At 40.5% G+C, this 19,291-nt stretch overlaps 1 protein-coding gene across 1 annotated transcript in view; it reads left to right on the plus strand.

Moving 5' to 3' along the window:
* LOC103798107 (vacuolar protein 8-like) overlaps positions 1 to 18,711 on the plus strand; it is a 24,131-nt gene extending 5,420 nt beyond the window's left edge. Inside the window, exons 4-14 of the mRNA XM_009070350.1 lie at positions 176 to 295; positions 4,115 to 4,237; positions 5,305 to 5,387; positions 6,600 to 6,733; positions 7,575 to 7,612; positions 8,782 to 8,915; positions 13,190 to 13,318; positions 15,242 to 15,356; positions 16,244 to 16,378; positions 17,556 to 17,681; positions 18,590 to 18,711. Coding sequence (XP_009068598.1) covers positions 176 to 295; positions 4,115 to 4,237; positions 5,305 to 5,387; positions 6,600 to 6,733; positions 7,575 to 7,612; positions 8,782 to 8,915; positions 13,190 to 13,318; positions 15,242 to 15,356; positions 16,244 to 16,378; positions 17,556 to 17,681; positions 18,590 to 18,711 — 1,259 coding nt within the window. The remainder of the gene's footprint in view (positions 1 to 175; positions 296 to 4,114; positions 4,238 to 5,304; positions 5,388 to 6,599; positions 6,734 to 7,574; positions 7,613 to 8,781; positions 8,916 to 13,189; positions 13,319 to 15,241; positions 15,357 to 16,243; positions 16,379 to 17,555; positions 17,682 to 18,589) is intronic.
* Positions 18,712 to 19,291: the final 580 nt, after the last annotated feature.

Here is a 19,291-nt window from a genome sequence, read left to right on the forward strand (position 1 = left end):
AGAAAACCAAGCTCGGGACTGTTAGCACCTTTCAGGCTGTTTCCATCTTAGGTTTGTTTTGTATAATCACACTATAGATTCCCAAAGCAGTCAAAGGATGATACATTCTTTCCACAAAAGCATTAACTGTTTATTTTTTTCTTTGTCCATTTTTTTTTCTTGAACTTATGAATAGCTGACAAAGAATTAGTTGTCCAAATGGGTTTACTTGAGCCAATTCTGGATCTGCTTGAGTCAGAGGATCCCACTGTCCAGTGTAATTCCTGTGCCTGCATCATGACTTTGGCTGTTTCAGGTGAGTGTGCTGTTCTTTCCCTTTGTCCTCTGCAGTGAATCCATTCAACTCTTACATCATATTTCATGATGAAACAACCTATTTGCAATTGGCTTAAGGGATGTAAGATGCTGCAGCAAGTTTTGGTATTCCCACATCATAAATTCAACCTCTCGACATTCCAGTTAAGGTATTTTTCTCAGTGTTTCTGACCTTCATTCCCTTATGATTACAAACCCTTTTCTGATTTTCATCCAAAATGTATTCATGACCAGCTTATCTTAATTAATGTCTACATTGGCTTTTGCTTTAGTAGTTCTGTCTCTCTGATGTCTATGCTGATGAGGCACTTTCATTTTACTAGGCTGAGAAAGGCCAAGCTCATTTAAGACTTTTCTTGTAAGTGAGGCTCTCCATTCATCTTCATAGACCTTCTGGGTGTAAACGATATGTTCCAGGAAAGGAACAGAGCATTTGCATCTGCTGTATTGTGATACCACAGACCTCAGGCATTGTTACAGTCCCAAGATATACATAAATGCTGCAGGAGTTCCATTTTGAATTCATCTCTTCTGAAAGAGAAGTCACCAGAAATGTGCAGTATTTTCAGCTGGGGTCTTACCTGTGTCTTTTATTGCGGCACCTAGGGAAAAATATTTTGTGGCACATCTCAAGATAACACTTGTTGTTTTGGTGATTGCACCATGGTAATGTTATCATCCTGCAACTGACTTAATCACTTAGCCTTTCTTCTCCTCTGCTGCTATTTTCAGCAGACAGCAATTAATTAAGGGTCTACCACAAATGTTTCCAAGTGTGTGTCCCTGCATTGTGTACTGTTGTGTACAAGGTTTCATTCTGTTGCTTCAGTCTTCTAACTAATCTGTTATTTGTAAAAGATTCCAGTCCTCCACTGCATCAACAGTGCTGCACTCACACCTTTGTATTAACTTTGTCGTTCAAAACCAACAGACCAACCCTCGTGGAATTCCATTTGCAGCCTCCTTCCATGTGAGCATTCCCATTCAGCAGAACTTGCTGCCAATTTGGCTTTAGTCAGTTCATTATCCATCATGTACTGCTTGCATTTGTCACCAACTTCTTTTGCTTAATTAGGCATATTTCATATAATGGTAAAAATATTTTCTTGGTATCCAGACAGGTAAATGCAACCACAGTTACCAAAAGAAAGGTCATCAGATTAGTCTGGCTAATCAAAACTGTGCAATTATACTGTACAAATTGTGGACAAGTCTGTATAAAAGCCATGAATAATGTTTATTTCCCTCCCATGACTGTTTATTCTGCCAGCTTCCCTCTCCAGCATGGGAAGTTGCATCCTGATCTCCCAGAAGACTGAAAGAAGCATGATGAAGTGTTAATTTCTCATTTAAGTATTTATGTTGCAAAAGGGGGAGTGGATAAGCAGGATCCAACTACATGAAAGTGCTGATTTGCATTTTCTCCCCCCCCCATTTTGTTTAGTTTTCATGTTTTTAAACACTTATCCCTTTGAAAGTTACTTTAAAATAATGTATACTATTACAGTCATGTTAAGAATTCTGCATACTACATTATTTTGTGTGGAATGCAAGTTGCCTGATTTAAATGTCAGAATTAGGTATGGCATCACTAAAATTTTAGGTGTCTGGCACCAGAAGGACTTTTATTGTGTATGGTCAGTGAAGTTATGCCCCTGAAGATTTAAAGAGAGATATCCCTTTGCCTGTTTTAAGCAGGAAGACATCTGCTGAACATAGAGGTAGGCAGTCCTGCAAGTGCATAGATTGGGTTGCTGCCTGGAATTTGATCAGTGTTGAGGATCTCTGTCCCAGTTTCACTAGGATTTAGATGGACTGGATCCACTTATTTCTTTTTCAGACTATATTTAGCTACCACACCAATGAGACTAACGCAAGAGGCAGTTCTCTAGGGTTTATTTTAATTTTAACTCACAGACTCTGATATTTTGAAGTGCCTGCTTGAGAAAAGTATCCTGTTCAGTCATGTCCTTCAAGTAAGCCATTCATGCAAAAAAGATAAATATGGAAGCACAACCAAATTAGGAAGATTCTTAAATAGCTTTAAGGCAAGTAAAATTCTAAATCCAAGAATGGTAATATCTTTTAATTTTGCTGCAATGAGCGTGCAAGACTAAGTACAGAGTGATGTTGTTTAGCAATGTGACTTCAGGTTATGTGTAAAGGGGAATGTCTGGTACTAACCTGCTGCAATAGATAGACAGAAATAAACAGAGCAAACCAACCCACTCAGATGAAAATGATTTGAAGGTTAGTTTGTTCCAACACCAGCATTTGTCCACCCAGCAAAGGACACATGCATATTTGCAATTACCTGCAGCTTTTTAATCTGTGAGTGAAAGTAATCAGTTCTGGGATAAGACCTCTACTCAGAGTACATAGGACCAGAACTAAACATTCACAGCTTCAGGGTTTAGGGAGGCCTGAACATCTGCATTAAGCTAAACAAGAAGGAGGCACTGAGTATGGAGCACATTCAGAGTTGTTCTGACAGAAGAATTTTCAAGCAGACAAATGTCAGAGTGGAAAGAAAGAATTTATAAATGCAGGTTTCAAGGTGAGTTTTTCAAACAGCTTGATCAGATGTTGATTTCCCCACTTTAGAGTAGCATCTGAATGTGTGGTTTCCTTCTAAAAGCATTCCAGGGAACATCAGTGGGTGCAGTGGCATCAGTGGAGGGGCTGTATTATTTAAGATAAACAGATGGTCTGGAGAGAAACATGATCTAGCCTGCCACATCTCTTACAGAGGTGTTAGTATAGTTACACATCTTGGTGAGATAGATCTCTCCATCCAGTCTGCCTTAAGTCAACAAAACAGTGTTCAGCCACATCATCTGACTAAAACAAGAATGAGAACAGAGAGAAGGATAATGGAAAATAACATATGTAAAAACAAATCCAGCAAGCCCACAATAACAGACACCAACAAAGACTGCAGAGGAGAACTTTTCAGCTAGTGAATGACCCAAAAGAAAAGAAAAAAACCCAAAAAACTTTTTATTTTTGATCACAGAGTTTTGTATCACCTGTTGTGGTCTCTCCTCTCTGCCATGATGAGAACAGGTGGTCCAGTCCTTGCCAAGCAGGAGTGGGGTGCCTGGGTCACTATATTCCACCTCTGTCTGAAGCAGGTGGTAAGAGCTCACCCCCCCACCCCAAGTTTTCATCCAAGAGTCTCGAGGGACTCTGCAGAACCTTTTTGAATTCTCCTTGTACTCCAATATGTTGAATACAACTGTACAACTTAATATTTTGCCATGTAAGGAATCATCTCCACTTCAGAGAAGAAGCATCTTTTCAAATTCCCGTGGTTAAGTCAAATTCTGTCTTTAGAAAACTCTGCATTATTTGTAGCTGTCAAAGGAGTGACACAGGGACATTCAAAGAGAGAAATTAGCCCTGAATATACCCTGCTAAATTAATTCAATCTTACACGCAGTTAATTTTGCAGGTTTTGGTTGGCACACTGTGAATACCAAGGGTACAAGGCAAGCACAGCACTTTGTTAACCTGTTTAAGGGGACTTACAGTCCTTTTATTTTAATCATCCCAGTCACAAAACAAAAGCATTGAACTAGCTGTGATCTATGGCTGATCCAGAAGTCATGTATTGGTTTCTTTCCTATTAAGCTCTTGGAATTTTTAACAGTTCCTTTGAGCATGCAGTGAAATTTTGATATATACCAAAGAATCAGAGAAATGAACACCAGAGAACTAGTCCTGCTAGTTTTCCTGCTCCTGATTCATGGTAAGATGGCAGTAACTATTTCTTTATTTCTTTGATTCTTTTCTCCAGGGTTCAACCGAGAGGCGATCGGTGCTGCTCGAGGAGTTACACCCCTACTGTCTCTTGCCAAGTCCTATGATCCCAGAGTCCAACAAAATGCAGTTGGTGCTATTCTCAACCTCACACAATCAGGTACTCTCAGCTGAATGGTTTACCTATTGCTGAAAGACAGTTTCTCACTGATAGAAAAATAATTCAGAAGGATTAAGGCAAGAATAAAAGCATGTCTGAGCAACAAATTCTTTCCACAACATATGGTGTTCATGTTGACACCATAGGGTGATGATTTCCGTTTAGCTAATACAGACCCTTTTTGCCTAATAGCTAAATAGAAAGGCTTGACTTTCAGCTCCAAGGGGCTAGTGTATGAACACTCAAATAATCAGTCAAAGAAACAGAACAAAAAGAATCATTTGTCAAAGAAATAACTTGGCCTAAAAAGTTAGCAGCACATTTGCTGCTATTTTGAAGCAATCTCAGAAGCTTATCCAACAAGGTCAAGCTCTAGGAAGTTTTTACTTGTATCCCTAACTCAGTGTTGGAAGATGCAAAATATAACTATTATGGGTCAGATGTTAAAAGCCCCAGGGATATCTGCTGGCAGCTTTAGCAAAAGCAGTATTTGATCCTCTGCAATTTATGTACACTATAATACATTAACTCTGAAACAAACCAGCATTAAAACTCGCCTATCTAGATGATACAATTATTCCACAGACCTAAATGATAAAGTCATGAGTAACATCTCTTACCTCTAAATGGTGAAAGGAAACAGTTGACAGGAACGTACGCAGTTGGCTATTATGTCTGTTACTGCTCAGAATTTTTAAAAGAATTTATTTTTGAAACAGAGAAATCATGGTTAATATCATGCCCGGAGCTTTTCAGCTTCTCCAGCAATTCAGATTCTCAGAACAGTTTTTAGCATAAAACCAGCAAAAGCTTAATCAATCAGACAGCCTGCAAGTCATTTTGCTAAAATATCTGCATACTGCTGTATTGCACAAGCTCTAAATTATATACTCTCCAATCCCACTGACTGGCATATATTTGCACAATGTCAGCATTCTCTAGAAGCCAGAGACTATGCATATCCCTTTTGAATGGTGCCTTCAGCTGAGTGGGATGGAAGAGCAAAGACACATCTACAGGACTTTTAGAATTATTATTTGCTTTATTTATTTATTTTTTAATGCCAGAGAAAATACAACAGGTCCTATGCAAGGAAGGAGCCCTACCAGTTCTTGTCTTACTGCTGGAATCTCCTGACTCAGAAGTGCAGGTATGGCTCAACAGATCAGATTTTAAAACAGTAACAGTGTGACTGTAAGGAGAATACAAACCACAGTATGTAGATATGAAAAGGTGGAGGGGAGAGGTTTCTCTAGAGAAGTGGGGAAACATGTGAGAGCATCTTAGTCAAACTCAGCTTAGTCACATAATGTATATTCAAAGCATGTAATTTGTCTGCCTCCATAGGAGAAAGTTTAGAGAAAGTTTATGGCACAGAAGTGCCATAACATGGCTACCTTCTTGTGCCTTTCAGATCGTCAGACAAGTTGCAGATAGGTCTCTTCCTCTGGTTTTTGTTCGGGATTTTTGTTTGGGGTTTGTTGGTTGGGTTTTTTTTGTTTTGTGGCTTGCTTTGTTTTTTTAATCTTCCACTCTAAGAACTTTTACTAAGTGTTCTGAGAAGACATAACTTGCAAAGATCCTTTTCTTATTATTGCAAATATCTGGAAATCTTCCTATTTTATGCCTACCACAGACACCTCTCTGTGATTCTACACACTCAGCAGAGAGCTGGTCTTGGTTCAAAACTATGCTGATGAAAAAACTATGTGTCAGAGTTGTAAGCCTTACAATCCACTAGTTTGTTCATTCAGTCCTCTGAGTAGCAACTGGATTGCTTCCTCCATCAGTTTTATTATCTCTATTCAGATTTCTTTTAAATGTCTGCAGGGCTGCACCCTCTGGAATTGCTTTCTGCAAACTATTTCAGAATTTTCAGCTTTCTCTGAGGTTCATCTTAAAATTTCCTTCTCTGCAGTTCAATGTGTTTCTTCTAATTATACCTCCCTAGTAATACATACTCTTACATATGTAATCCTCCTAGCGTTAATGTTTAAATCCTTTGGAAATGATCTCTTGGCATGTTAGGGCAATAAGTACATCCAGCTTGAGGAAATCAATGCAAACATGTAATACAGCAGATGCAGATGACCTTAGGTGCCAGCAGCAATGTCACTGCAGCAGCACAGTGCCCTCCCAAATAGCCAGGGTCCTGATGGGCTTGTACAGCATGCAGTGCCACAGCAGGACTGCTGCAGTAGCTGTAACATGTTGTAGCTACCCAATAAACACACTTAAGGTGAAAAAGTGCTTCATTTTCATCAGCTCTAAAACTGAGCATTTCTCCAGTTTATTTGTATTCTCTTCAACATCTCACCACTGTAGCATCCTCTCTCTCTCCTTTTGTCTTGGTTCTTTGCAGTTTTACAGCTGTGCTGCCCTAAGCAATGTGGCAGCCAATGTTCAGCACCACAAAGCCTTGCTGAGACCTGGCGACAGATTCCGGCTGCGGACACTCATCTCTCTCCTAGCCTCCTCTGTGGACAAGATAAAGCTGTAGCTTTCCCTTTGTGTAAAGGCTTAGCATCAAAGTAGAGCTATAAACTTGGTCTTCCAGTTTCAGCCTTGCATCATTCTGCTGCTCTACTCTACAGGTGTGTATGCAGCAACTTTCCCATAAGAAAAGGCACTTACATCTGAAGATACATAGGTTCTACAAGGTCAATGTATGGAGAAAGCAAAGGGAAATAATTAAAGTTGTTCCACAGCCCTGGACACTTCCTTTAGACTAGGATGGCCTGTGTGCTATTAACTTGAAACAGCATGTGTGAACTGCCCTGTCCAGGCTCTGTCTTTGATCATTGTGTCTGTGGCAGAAAGTGTCTGAAGCATCTATTATGCTACTTTTTTTTGTTGTTTTGGTATCCGGATCTTTGACTACATGGCTTCAAGGAATAACATCTTAAAAATTTTGCTTTCAAAGAAACTTCAAAAGAACTTCAGTAAGCCACAGTTCAGGATTTAAAGGGTGGAACTTGAAATGCTGTGTAGGAGGGAGGTGAAAAAAAAGCAAAGTAAATGGGATATTTTTTTCCCTTAATTTTCCTATAACTTATCTGACATTCTAAAATAAAACCAACATCTGAACTCCATTGGCTCTTCTTCAGCAACAACAGGATGATTGATACTAGGAGGCTGAAAAAACTTCATCAAAACTGAGAAAAAAATCATGCACCAAAATTTATTCTCTGAAGAGAATGTAATAGCTTGCTAGTGTTGTCATGTTTATTTTGTGTACAGTAGGCCAGAACATGCATTGCTTAAATTGCTCTTTTTTCCCTCCTCTCTCATGCTTTTTTTTCTTTTTTTTCCCTCTTTGGCACAAGCAGGTTTCAAGCCAGGCATGTGTTTGCCTAAGAAATTTGGCTACCAGTGGTAAGCAACATCTTTGAGTAAACAAACCACACTATTCCTATTTCTCTCTCTGCCTTTCAGAGTGAGCACAGTGGACTTGGAACCTTTCATATTAAAAGTAAAGAGAATAACTTCTTTTCAACATTTTAACTGGATATTAAGGGAAGAGGGAGGTGTGGTGTAGTGCATATCCTAGCTAAATCTGCCTCAGAGCTCCTAGGTAGTGAGAGGAAGTATCTGAACAAAATGAGGAAGGCAGCAGAGGTTGTCTTATGCATAGAACCTTAGTAAGTTGCTAAGTGTATCTCCCTTCCATGTTTCCTAAGCATTAAACCTGATTAGGACAAAATGTCTCCTGAAACTGCTGCTTGAATGATGACCTATCTCCTCCCTAGGCATGATTCTGTCTATCATTAAATATAATTTTCTCCCAAGCATTTGTCAGTCTCTTAAAAAAAACATACCCTGTTAAATGTCCAAGATCTGTTTCTATGCCATGCTCAGGAGATGAAAGCAGAGGACTGGCATGCTCAGTACTAAAGCCCTAGAGTCCAGGGTAGAGTTTTTCATCTAGAAAATGTAGAGGCGGTTAATTTTCAAGCAATCACAATTACAGTGAAGCTGAGTGTGATGGAGCTGTTGCACTGCTTCTTGGTGTGGCTGAAACCCCCTGGTCTGCTTGACCTTTTAGAACTGCCTCTCCATCTGCTGGCTGCTTTGGCATTGCCTTTTAGTGCCCAAAAGCACTCGCTGAGGCTGCAGGGACAAGTGAGGTTTAACAATCCAGTGGGATGGCTGATCTCTCTCCTGGCTAACCAAAGCTGTGTGAGATGGGTGGTGCTTCGGGAGGTCTTTCTGTCTGTACAGCAAAAGCTGCCACATTCTTACTCAGCCTTATGCTGATGAAGGACTCAGAAAATTCCCCTTATTCTTCTTTCTGAGGTTCAGATACAGGCTGAGGATGTTCAAACCTACTTTCTCTCATCAAGCTTGTATTAATCCCTTGGCAAGAAAAGCCAGCACAAATAAGGACTTATTTTTATAATTGAACATCTAGCACAGTCCCATCCCACTGAGATGGGGAGGTCCCCTCTTATTTGATCACTGAGGCACAGTCGACTGTTTGAGTCAGAGCCCGAATGCCTCCTCGCGGTGCTCTGAACTTCTCTTACCTCATCTTCCCAAACCAGCAGACATCCAGGCTGAGATGGTTGCTGAGAACGTCTTGCCCAAGCTGTGCTCTCTCCTGGCATCTGGCAGTGAGGACGTGCGTCGTGCCTCCATCGCTCTGCTCTGGATACTGTCCCAATACCCACACAACCAGGTAGGGGAGGTCATTTCCCAAGGTCAGAGGGGAAACTCTAGTTCTGGCCACCACCGGGGGTAACACTGTCTTATGGAAAAACTGAATATGAAATGCATATTGAGAATGATCAATAGGCTCTGGGAGACTTCCCAACACTTCTCTCTCCCACCCAAAATAACAAGGTTTTGTTCACTGCAGCCACACTGTCACTAACTACCCGAGGAACCTATCTGTTGGGGTGAGTGGGATTGAAAGGAGAGACCAACAAGAGGGTAGAGGGGGAGATGGGTGTCAGATTCCTTGGATTACGTGGACACTGCCTTGCTCTCCCTGCAGCTCCCTCTGGTCCCCTCAGTCCCCAGACCATCTGTCTCCAGATGGGTGTACAAGGGGCAGGACACTCGCATAGCACCATGACAGACTGCCACCACAGGGACAAATGAGGAACTTACTTCTTGGCCAGGGAGCTTCCCTGCACGCTGAAAAGCAGATAAACTAATTTAGAGGATGCATTTCAGTGCAAATACACATTAATTCCCTACATGGAATTTAACCTATTTTGAATTAGGATCAAAACAGCAAGGAGAGGCTAATAGAATTTGAAATCTTGACTATCTTTAGCTAATTCACTAGGACTTTTGTTAGGACTCTGTCTCCTCTTGTCTTAGTTACAGAATCATTCTTTTGCCCACATTCAGGGTAAACACTATTACCAGTGCAACACTATGCAAATACATAAAGAATTCTGAGTAGAAATAAGCTACAAGAAATAGTGACAACTTATTATTTTTAAAGGTGCTTTTTCTTTACAGTAATTAAGGACATCCTTAGGAACATAGATATGAAAGATTTTTTGATAGGTGTTTTAAGTTAACAACAATATTTTAAGATTGTCAGGTACATAAAACAAAAAAATGTGATAACTTTTCCTGCCATACTGCTTTAAGCAGTAGGGACAGTCAGTCTGAGTAGCCACAGATAGTTAGGCTTAGGTGCTTCATGTGGCTGAAGTACATTCAGCTCAGTTGGAAATTTACTGTGGGTATTGGAAGCTAGTGCCTTGCAGCTCAATTGCCTGTATACAGCACAGTACAAACCAAATTGCACCTCTTCTGACTCTGGGACATGCTGGAAAAAAAAGCTCAATGCCTGGGAAGCAGCAACTAGAGGACACAGCTATTCAAAGGCACAGTGACTTCATAGGTTTTGTGCTGGCTGCAGGAGCACCAAGCATCCTCATTGCTTGTCAAACTGCCTCATACAATCAAGACACAACTTGCTCTCAACAAGCTTACAATTTAAATACCTTAGGTTAGTTGGAAGCTATTTGCACAGTAAAAATGTTACTCAGTACGAGGCATTATGATGGAACATTGTCCTCATTCACTTTTGTTTTTCTTGTCCCCGAACACCATTTACACTTTTTGCTCTTCCAACAAAGAGTACCAGTAAATCCTTTCCTGCCCAATCCTGAAACTTGCCTTTACCAGTGACTCAAACCCCCATCTCCAAAGAGCATGGAGCAGCATCAGTGGGAGCAAAGGCACTGAGAGCTCAGCCTTGTAACACCAGCAGAGAAATAGCCCATCCTTCATGGGGGGAAAAGGGTCAGCAGCAGGAGGCTGGAAAGCAAAGCATCACCCTTGAGGCTTTATCCTCCAGTGAGAAGTATCTACATCTCAAGATTTGTTTTAGTGAGCAAACATGGCTGTCCCTGACTACTAAATGTTGCTGCTTTGTGCGAGCAAGCCCTGGGCACTCTGAGAAGAGGCTGACCTCTCCTTACTCATATCCTGCCTCCCCACCTCCATGCCTTTTCTGGCCTGTTTTTCAGATCTTTTCAACGTTTCTTTCTCTAACTCAGGCTGAATTCTCTGTGAGTGAAAGAGGGACTTCTCCATGGGAACAACTGTTAGAAAACAAACCACTGAACAAAGCTAACCTTTACAACCAAGTCAAGTGATGCTTGAATTATTACAAATACTACCCAGGATACAATGGGGCAGAATCCATCTGCCTGTTCGTTACCATGAAGCAAACCCCCCAGGAATGCTTCACAGGAGCTCCTCTCCCTGCTTCACGTCCTGTTCAGCAATCCCCTGGCCAGGCTGTTGACAGGGATTCCCAGCAAGTGCTGGAAAGCTTCCCTCTTTCAGGGGGACTTTTATTCAGTTCTCCCAAGGACAGCCCAACCTTGAAAGACTAAAGAATCAGGCTTTGTGAGGAAACAGTCCTTTAAATCAAACTGCCTTTGAGCAAAGACCTGGAAGTCAGGGTGGCAGGGAGCTGTGTACTCCAGATGGTGCCACTGACTCTCCACTTCAGGTACAAAATAACTTTGCCTTCCCATCTTGCTAACTGGTAAATGGGGGATAATATTTATCTTGTCAAGAAATCCCTGTGTAAGGAGTGCGAGTGCAGCATTACAATTGTAAACACACTTGCTCCTGGAATGCTTTTCCTGGCCTATTTTTTTTTTCCAATATTCTGTTCTCGGAAGAAATTGGATCTATATCCATCTGAACCCCTCAATCAATTTTTGCTCACAGTTTTCACATGATTTCTTGCACTGTGCAGGATTGAGCTAGCAAACAAAAGCTGGATCCCAGCCTTAAAAGAGGTTCAGCAAAATTTACAGTACTCTCACTTGCTAATGTAGGTCCTAAATAAACAGAAGAACTTGGCAGGGCAGTCACTATGTATTAGAAAGTTCATTTATAGTCCATAGAAGATTTCCTCCTCTCAGGCTGTAGCAAACCAGATATAAGTATCATAGCTGATGGGATTACACAGAACAGAGGACACTTGGTCCAAAACTACAGAAAACAGTCATCAATGGTAATTTAATTGGATTGTCTAAAATTATATTATTTCTACCTTCAAATAGAAGGAAAAATAAGATCGAAGAAAATTTATAGCCATGTGTGCATATAGGATTCTTGAAATACCCTGAGTTTAGGCATAGCACTGCCCTTTCCATTTATTTTCATGTTTTATTTTGGGATTTCTGGTTGTGACAGTGCTTAAAATGAATGTAAGTGAAGATGTCAGCTGATATTAAAAGAAAATAAGATACACTTTTGCAATTTGACTTAAGTAAAAGAAAGATGCAAGTTTAGCTAACTTTTAATGACACCTGCCTTTCAATGCTGCTTTAGTGATCCTGACACTTCACAGGTTTCAGAATTATGCAATTTTTGCAGGTGTATATAGGACCAATGATTTGTTTTATATTAAACTCTCTTGCTAATGTGCTTCAATTTCAAAGTAGTACAAATAATACAGTTCATTGCAAACAAACAGAAGAACTGCATGAAGAGCTCAAATTCCTAAGGGAAGGAGACTGAAGGAAAAAACCACTCCCTAGAGGAAATCTTTTGCTTTTAACTGTAGACCTAACCCAAAGCCTGTTAAGGTCAAGTTTCTCTTACAAACAGCAGTGCCCCCTGTTATTGAGGCAACTACCTGGGCAGTAATCCAAATGCAGAAGATCTGATACTACAGAACAAGGGGAAGTGGCTTCAAACTGACGGAGAGTAGGTTTAGATTAGATATTAGGAAAAAATTATTTACTGTGAGGGTGGTGAGACACTGGAATAGGTTGCCCTGGAAGGCTGTGGATGCCCCATCCCTGGAAGTGTTTAAGGCCAGGTTGGATGGGGCTCTGAGCAACCTGGTCTAAAGGAATGGGGCCATGGCAGCAGGATGAAACTAGATGACTTTTAAGGTCCCTTCCAACCCAATCCATTCTATGATTCAATTAATATTAGTGGTAATTGGAGGAAGACTACATTCAGTGAAGTCCCTCTAAAATATGCATCAGACAGCAAAGAGACATATGTGTAAACTCAGAAGATGTTCAGAATGTGTTACTTATGTGGTGCCTGATCACAAACTGATCTAAATATAGAGCCTGTAAGGCAAGGTAAATTGCTGAGGTACTCAAGAACACACTGCCACTGCTACTTTATCATATACTTCTGCCTTTCATGCCTACTCTGACCACTTCTCCTTCCAGTCAGGAGCACACGTGCTTCCCCTGACTACCAACAACCTCTTGGAAGCATTTGATGCAAACAAAAATGAACTACAGGACCATACAGACTCCAGCCTTGCATAGCAAGTGCTCTGTACTTCAGTGCCAGTCAGTAGACCATATTTGAGAGAAAAACCACTGGACCCAGCCACATCGTTGGCTTAAATGAGCTAATGCCCTTCTTACAGAGCTCACTGCAAAATTGTGTTGTATTGTGCAGATTGGATGTAATTGAGATACTGCTTACTCTTCTCAGGACACTTTGGCATGTGCTGAGCTACTGCAGAGCCTGGGGATGTTACTGTCAGTGCATAAAACAGACCCCATGATTGTTGGACATACTGCTTGTATCATCAAAAACCTGAGCCTTTCCAAAAACAGACAGGTAGGTAGCCAGTATTTTTCACTGAACCTGGGAGTTCAGCCTTTAAAACAAAATATCTTTCTGTGGGTAATTAAAAGTATGCCAAGAATACTCTACATAAAGTAGTATGTATGAATAAAAGGACATGATGTGCCATAATGAAAGGGAGGGTTTATTCATATAAAATAAGAAATATCTAATTTGTCCTATGAGTGATGTGGTTAACTAATTTAAATGATTGCATCATAGGTATAAAATGCTCTTTTAGCAAAGACATTTCATACTAATTAAAGGAACTATCCAGGACAATCTGAGGTCTGTCATAAACTGGATCTTTATATCTTAGTTCTCATGCTTCAGTTGCCCTTCATTGTGAAATACAACCCTAGCTACTGATGTACATTTTGCCTGTTAGGCAAATTACTAGTTGTGCCAAAATGCTATAAAGATCTCTGTTGCTGACTTTGCTTTGAAATCCATATGCACAGATGCACTTCCTTTCTCCTTGCTTTTATAGAGTACCTTGATCAAATAGTAAAAGTAGTAACAATCAATACTGGGGGGGGAAAACCTAAATCATTGTCTCTGCTTTGTCCCCCATCTTAGTACACACTTTTTAAGGCTTAGTTAATTTTTCCCCTTTGTTCATGATCCAATTACCACAAGTTCCAGAGATTTAAACTAGCCAGAAGGTAAAGTATGAGTTTTTTCACTTGTACTAAGATAAGAATTACATAAATTTCTAATACTTGTGCAATATTTTCAGGGAACTAGATTCCCTCAAACTCAAGGCCCACAGTAAGAGTAAAAATGGAGCATACTTTCAAGGTTTGACAAATATGGTCATTTTAAAAAAATATCTGAATTTTGTGACTTTATTCAGTCATTGGCAGGGAGCTGGTTCACCTTCATAAAGCTTTATAGAGTATTGAGCTCTTGCTGCATAAGTGAATACACAGACATGAGTGGTAGTGCCAGGTTTGCAGGGTCACTTCTAACAACTGCTCCCTAAAAACCCACTAAGAGTCCTTGGCACAAGAGGAAAAAACCAGTGTTGTTTTCATGCCAGCAGGACACGAACAGAGTGTGGGAGCTTGAAAGGCACAAGTCTTGACTCAACCTTGAACCAGCAAGTTAAAAACTGCAACATAAAATGAGAAAAAAAAAGAATCTTCCCTTTGTCAATAAACACCTGAGCTCACTTACAGAGGTGTGGGCTGCTTCCATTATTAGGACTTCCCAGAGAGCTGATGACTTTGTGATTCAACTTCACCAGTAAGCAGTCACCTCCAGGTGACTCATTCAGAACTTCTTGGTCTCATGTGCTTTTAATCCAGGTCAGCATAGGCTAAGTCTCCTATTTTCAACTTGCTCTATAACATATACACCCCAGTACAGAGATGTGCTGTCCAACACCACTTTTGGCATAGCAGATTCAACCTAAAGGATAAGGGATACACGAAAATGTTTAATTTGTAACATTTCTCTCCAGGAACAGAACCCACCTTTGCTAGTGAGAGGTCATCTCATATTTCTGCAGATCAGAGTATTTCAACACCAGAAAGTTTTCAAAGACCTGGAGGCAGATAAGAGAATCTAAAATCCTTCCACATTTCCCAGTGCTTTGCCCTTGAGAACTCAGCTTATTCACCTCTGCAGCAAGACTTGAGCCAATACAGCTTAATACTAACATACAACAGGTCAGGAAATTCTTTGAGCTCAGAATGATGAGAAGATCCCACAGACAGAGTAAGCCCCGAGAAAGGCCTCAAATCGGATGATGTCTGAACAATCCAAAGTGTTGTCACCTGGTAGTGGTACATCTGGGAGGAGACATTTCCATCACTGATGTTTTAGTCCTGTATTGTAAGAGTAGTTGTGAAGTCCTCAAACACCACTAAAACATAACAGAAGTGCTAAACATGAATCTCTCTCTTGTTGCAGATAATCACTGAGAGCCCATGTATTGAAGGTCTCCTCCAGACCATGCTTTTTACTGACACTCACGAAGAGTCTCTGTGTTACGTGACATCTTGCCTTGCTGAGCTAGCAAAACAAGGTAGGGAAGCAGCCCCACCATAAATGGCTCACTCAGAGAAGCATACATGTCTTTAATTCTAATAGGAGATGAAGCACAGGTGGACATAGAGCCCATGTCTTTCCCTTTGAATTCATTGGCAGTTTTGCCACAAGCGTCAAGAGCAAGATCTGGTTCCCTGGCAGGACACATGGACTCTATTGTCTACACCTTCTTTCATTGAACTGCTAAACATTTTTTACTTAGAATTCTTTTACCTGAGCTTTACTGCTGTACGTGGCTTGTCTACTTCTATTTGTAACATTTCCCAGTTTCTTAGGCTGAATTAATTTTACAGTAGCAGAAACAAATATAAAACCCCCACTAAAATACAAAATAGCTCTTTTCTCTTGAAATATTTTGCACATGGATTTAATCAGAGATCCCAAATTGGCAATTGTGAAACATACAGCAATCTTCATGGCAGAAAGGAACTGTGAATTTTCCCAACATGCCTCTGCATCGGATATTGTCTGTCAAACAAGTCATCTCTTGTAGCTGGCATAATGGCCATGCAACTGGCAACATGTCACATTTAATCTTGCAAGAGGTGCCCAGCAGCTGCTGGTCAGACTGAGCCCACTAGGCCAAGAGTGGATCTCATACATAAAGTGATTCATTCTTTCAGAACACAAAACAAAATATGAACCAAATTCATGGTCCTGCCTTACTGAAAGCATAACCTCAGGACATGAGTCTTTTTCACAACCTAAACATACTTATTACACAAGCTCAGCACTTTCACTTCTCCAGTTGTATGAAGGATTCCCCTGTTTAGGGAATATGGTTTCTGTAGACCTCTCAGCTGAATTTCTGACACTGGTGGAGTTTCTGTTTATGGACTACTGTATTATCTTTCTGTCTTCCAGAAGAAGCAACATTATGCATGGTGCAATGGATGGATGAACCCTTGGCAAAATGCTTGGTGAGACTGGCTGGCCAACTGGAACATACTGAACTATCCTTTCAAGCTGCCTCCATCATCCAGCACATGATAGGTCATGGTAACTGTCACACAGTATTAACTGCTCTTTGAAAGAGACTCATTGATGTCTGGAGTGAAATTAGCCTTTACTCAAAGGAGCTGACTGTTGGACACTGAATAACCTTTAATGTTCCTATAGCATCCCCCATGCGGTCTCTACAAATTTATTAGCGTACCAGTGCCTACAGTCACCCTTGAAGTAAAACAGTGCTTGAATGCATGAGAAAGTCCAGGGGTGAAAATGGACCATAAAGGTCTGATTCATATGTTTGTGGCCTTCTTCAAGCACTGCCATTCTGCAGGGCTAGTCTGTGGCCAATTCTGAGGTCCTTAAAAACAACTTCAGTAGGAAGGTGGGAGAACATAAGATACCCTTTACCCTGGGAAAGATGAGAATATGTTTCAGACAAGGGTCACTGTTACATCTTTCTGTTTGACCTTCCTTCTCAGTGTATACAATGTGATGGCATTCCACACAGATAGGAGCAGAGATTGTATTCCAAAATTTTAGATTAACTCTGCTCCCTGAGCAGCAAGAGGAAAGCTCTTACTGAACCAAATCCTGCTCTTGTAATTCTAGACTAGATTAGCAGGAGCAGTGAAGGGAAGTGGCTTATAAGAATGTAGCCAAAATTTTACGAATTTCAATGAGAGAGAATAAAAAAAGCATTATTTTTACTGGTAGAAAACAAAGAGCTTTATACTTGTCCCATGCAGCTGAAAGCTGTTAAGACTTGAAAGGAAAAGGTGTTCAGATGATTCTTGCCACATTCTCTAGAAAGGTATGGTTAGATTTTAGACCTTAGATGCGAAAGAAACTGAAATCCATAATAAGGGAAAATGCAGATCTGTTTCATTTCAACCATCAAGGATTTGCAAGAACTCTGTGGTAGTGAACAGAGTCCAACAGCATAATCACTTCGTGGACAGGTCAGTAGGTCTGTAAATCAGCATGCACCTTGCACAAGGAGCAGCTTCCTAGCACAGCAACCCACTTAAGTGTTTTATTTACCCAAAGTATCAGCAGTATCTTTAGAAGCTATGGTACAGGGAACTCCCTTGCCAGTCTTTGTAGTAACATTGGCTGTAGCTGAAGGTAGATGAGTCCTTGATCATCTTATAAATGTCACAAAAATCAGTTTTCAAAGTGTTTTAAAGGCTCATATTGATCTCCAGTGGTTCTCCCATTTATGCAGAAAAAATGATGCTTTTGTGGAAAAATGACATTGCAGAGATTCAAGCCTACCTCAAGAATTTTCTTACCCACCAAGAGATCCGCTTGCAGCAGCTGGGCATCTCCACGTTCTGCAGACTACGAGAAGGTATGTTCTTCCTGCTGGGCTGAGCCCCCAGGGCACTGGCAGAGGCTGCCTGCACTTAGCAGCAGCAAACAGGCACTGCTTTGGAACAGAAATCATGGAATCATTAAGGCTGGAAAAGATCTCTAATATCATCGAGTCCCATCATTGACAGTGCCCAGCAAATTCCTCTGGGGACTAGCTCTGTTCACTTAAGCAAACAGAATAATTTCAGGGATAGCTGTTACCTCACCTGTTTTAAAGTAACTAGGAGGAGCAGAATAAAAGCAGGAAGGTTTTTTGTGTTTGTTTGTTTGAAAGCTAAAGGCTTTCTGGTCCACAGGGAAATGGGACTTCAGGTACAGATGCTTTTATCAATATAAAAATGTTTGGCAATAGATGCAATCGAAAAGTTTTTCAACTATCAATTTAGTTTATTTTGATAAAACAAGACAATAAGCAAATTGTATGATTAGCTGATACTAAAACTGGGAATTCTCATTTCTTTTTCGTACTATTAAATCTGTTCCTTTATATTTTTCTGGGTTTAGTTAGTCTTGTGTTTGGGTAGAAGTTGAGTACTCATGAGAGTTATAATATGGTAATAAATGTATATAAATACCTATACATATGTAGAGTCAGAGTCAAGACCCTGCTATGTCTTGATATGCAGCTGCTGCATAAGGCTGAAGTTGGCAACTGAGCTTTAGACATATGAATCAGGAGAATTTAGCAGCAATCTTGAATGGCTGTAGGGATGAAAACTGGATTTGTTGCTGCTTCATGTGGTAGAAGAATATTGTTCTGCCTTCTCTGTGCATTGAAATAAGAACCATCAACCGTATCTAACCTGAAAAATAAGCTTTCTAAGCATCTTCATTATAACATAGAGAAAAAGAGCAGGTTGACTAACACTTGTTTTTTCTCTTCAGATCCAGAATTTTCATTAGCATTCAGAAAAAGCCAAATGGCCAAACTCCTTGAGCAAGTCCGTCAACAAACAGAAGAAACTCAAGAGCTCCTTAGGGCAGCGATTTGCCATGAAGACAGTTAATATTTAAGCTGAATGGCTTACGAAAACTTACCACATCCAAAAGCCTGCACTTTCAGAGAAGACAACTCTTTTCATTGGTTCCTGTAGTTGAAGTTTACCAGCTACCTGCAGTTCCATCATACAGAAGAGATGTTTTGATAACAAGAACTGGAGCAGGTCAGAAGACAATTCTTGGAACACTTTGGCAAACTGCTTGTGTGCTTGAGAACATGGCTACGTTCCTTTTCAAACAGGGTTTGAAAAACACCTGTTATACTTGGTTAATCTTCCATGGTTTGTGTTTGGTTTCTTCAGCCCCCTTCAGAAAACCAGCACTGTATTAATGAGGTTTTATTCATGTAACAGGCCAGTTCCACTGAAGAGGCTTCTCTCAAGCACACAGATTACCCTGCATTCATCTTTATTTTGTTCCTGTTCCATGTCCCTTATTTCAGAGCACACTCCAGAGACTTTAGAAAGTAACTGAATTGACCCATAGTTTAAAGGTGGAAAAGTCCTAACAGGTTACTACTGAAAGTAACTGCTAGGGACAACCCAGAAATTGCAAGAAGAATTCTCTCTCTCGCTTGAAGCAAACCTG

Source organism: Acanthisitta chloris, unplaced genomic scaffold (genome assembly GCF_000695815.1).
Source record: "Acanthisitta chloris isolate BGI_N310 unplaced genomic scaffold, ASM69581v1 scaffold42762, whole genome shotgun sequence".
Lineage (NCBI taxonomy): Eukaryota > Metazoa > Chordata > Aves > Passeriformes > Acanthisittidae > Acanthisitta > Acanthisitta chloris.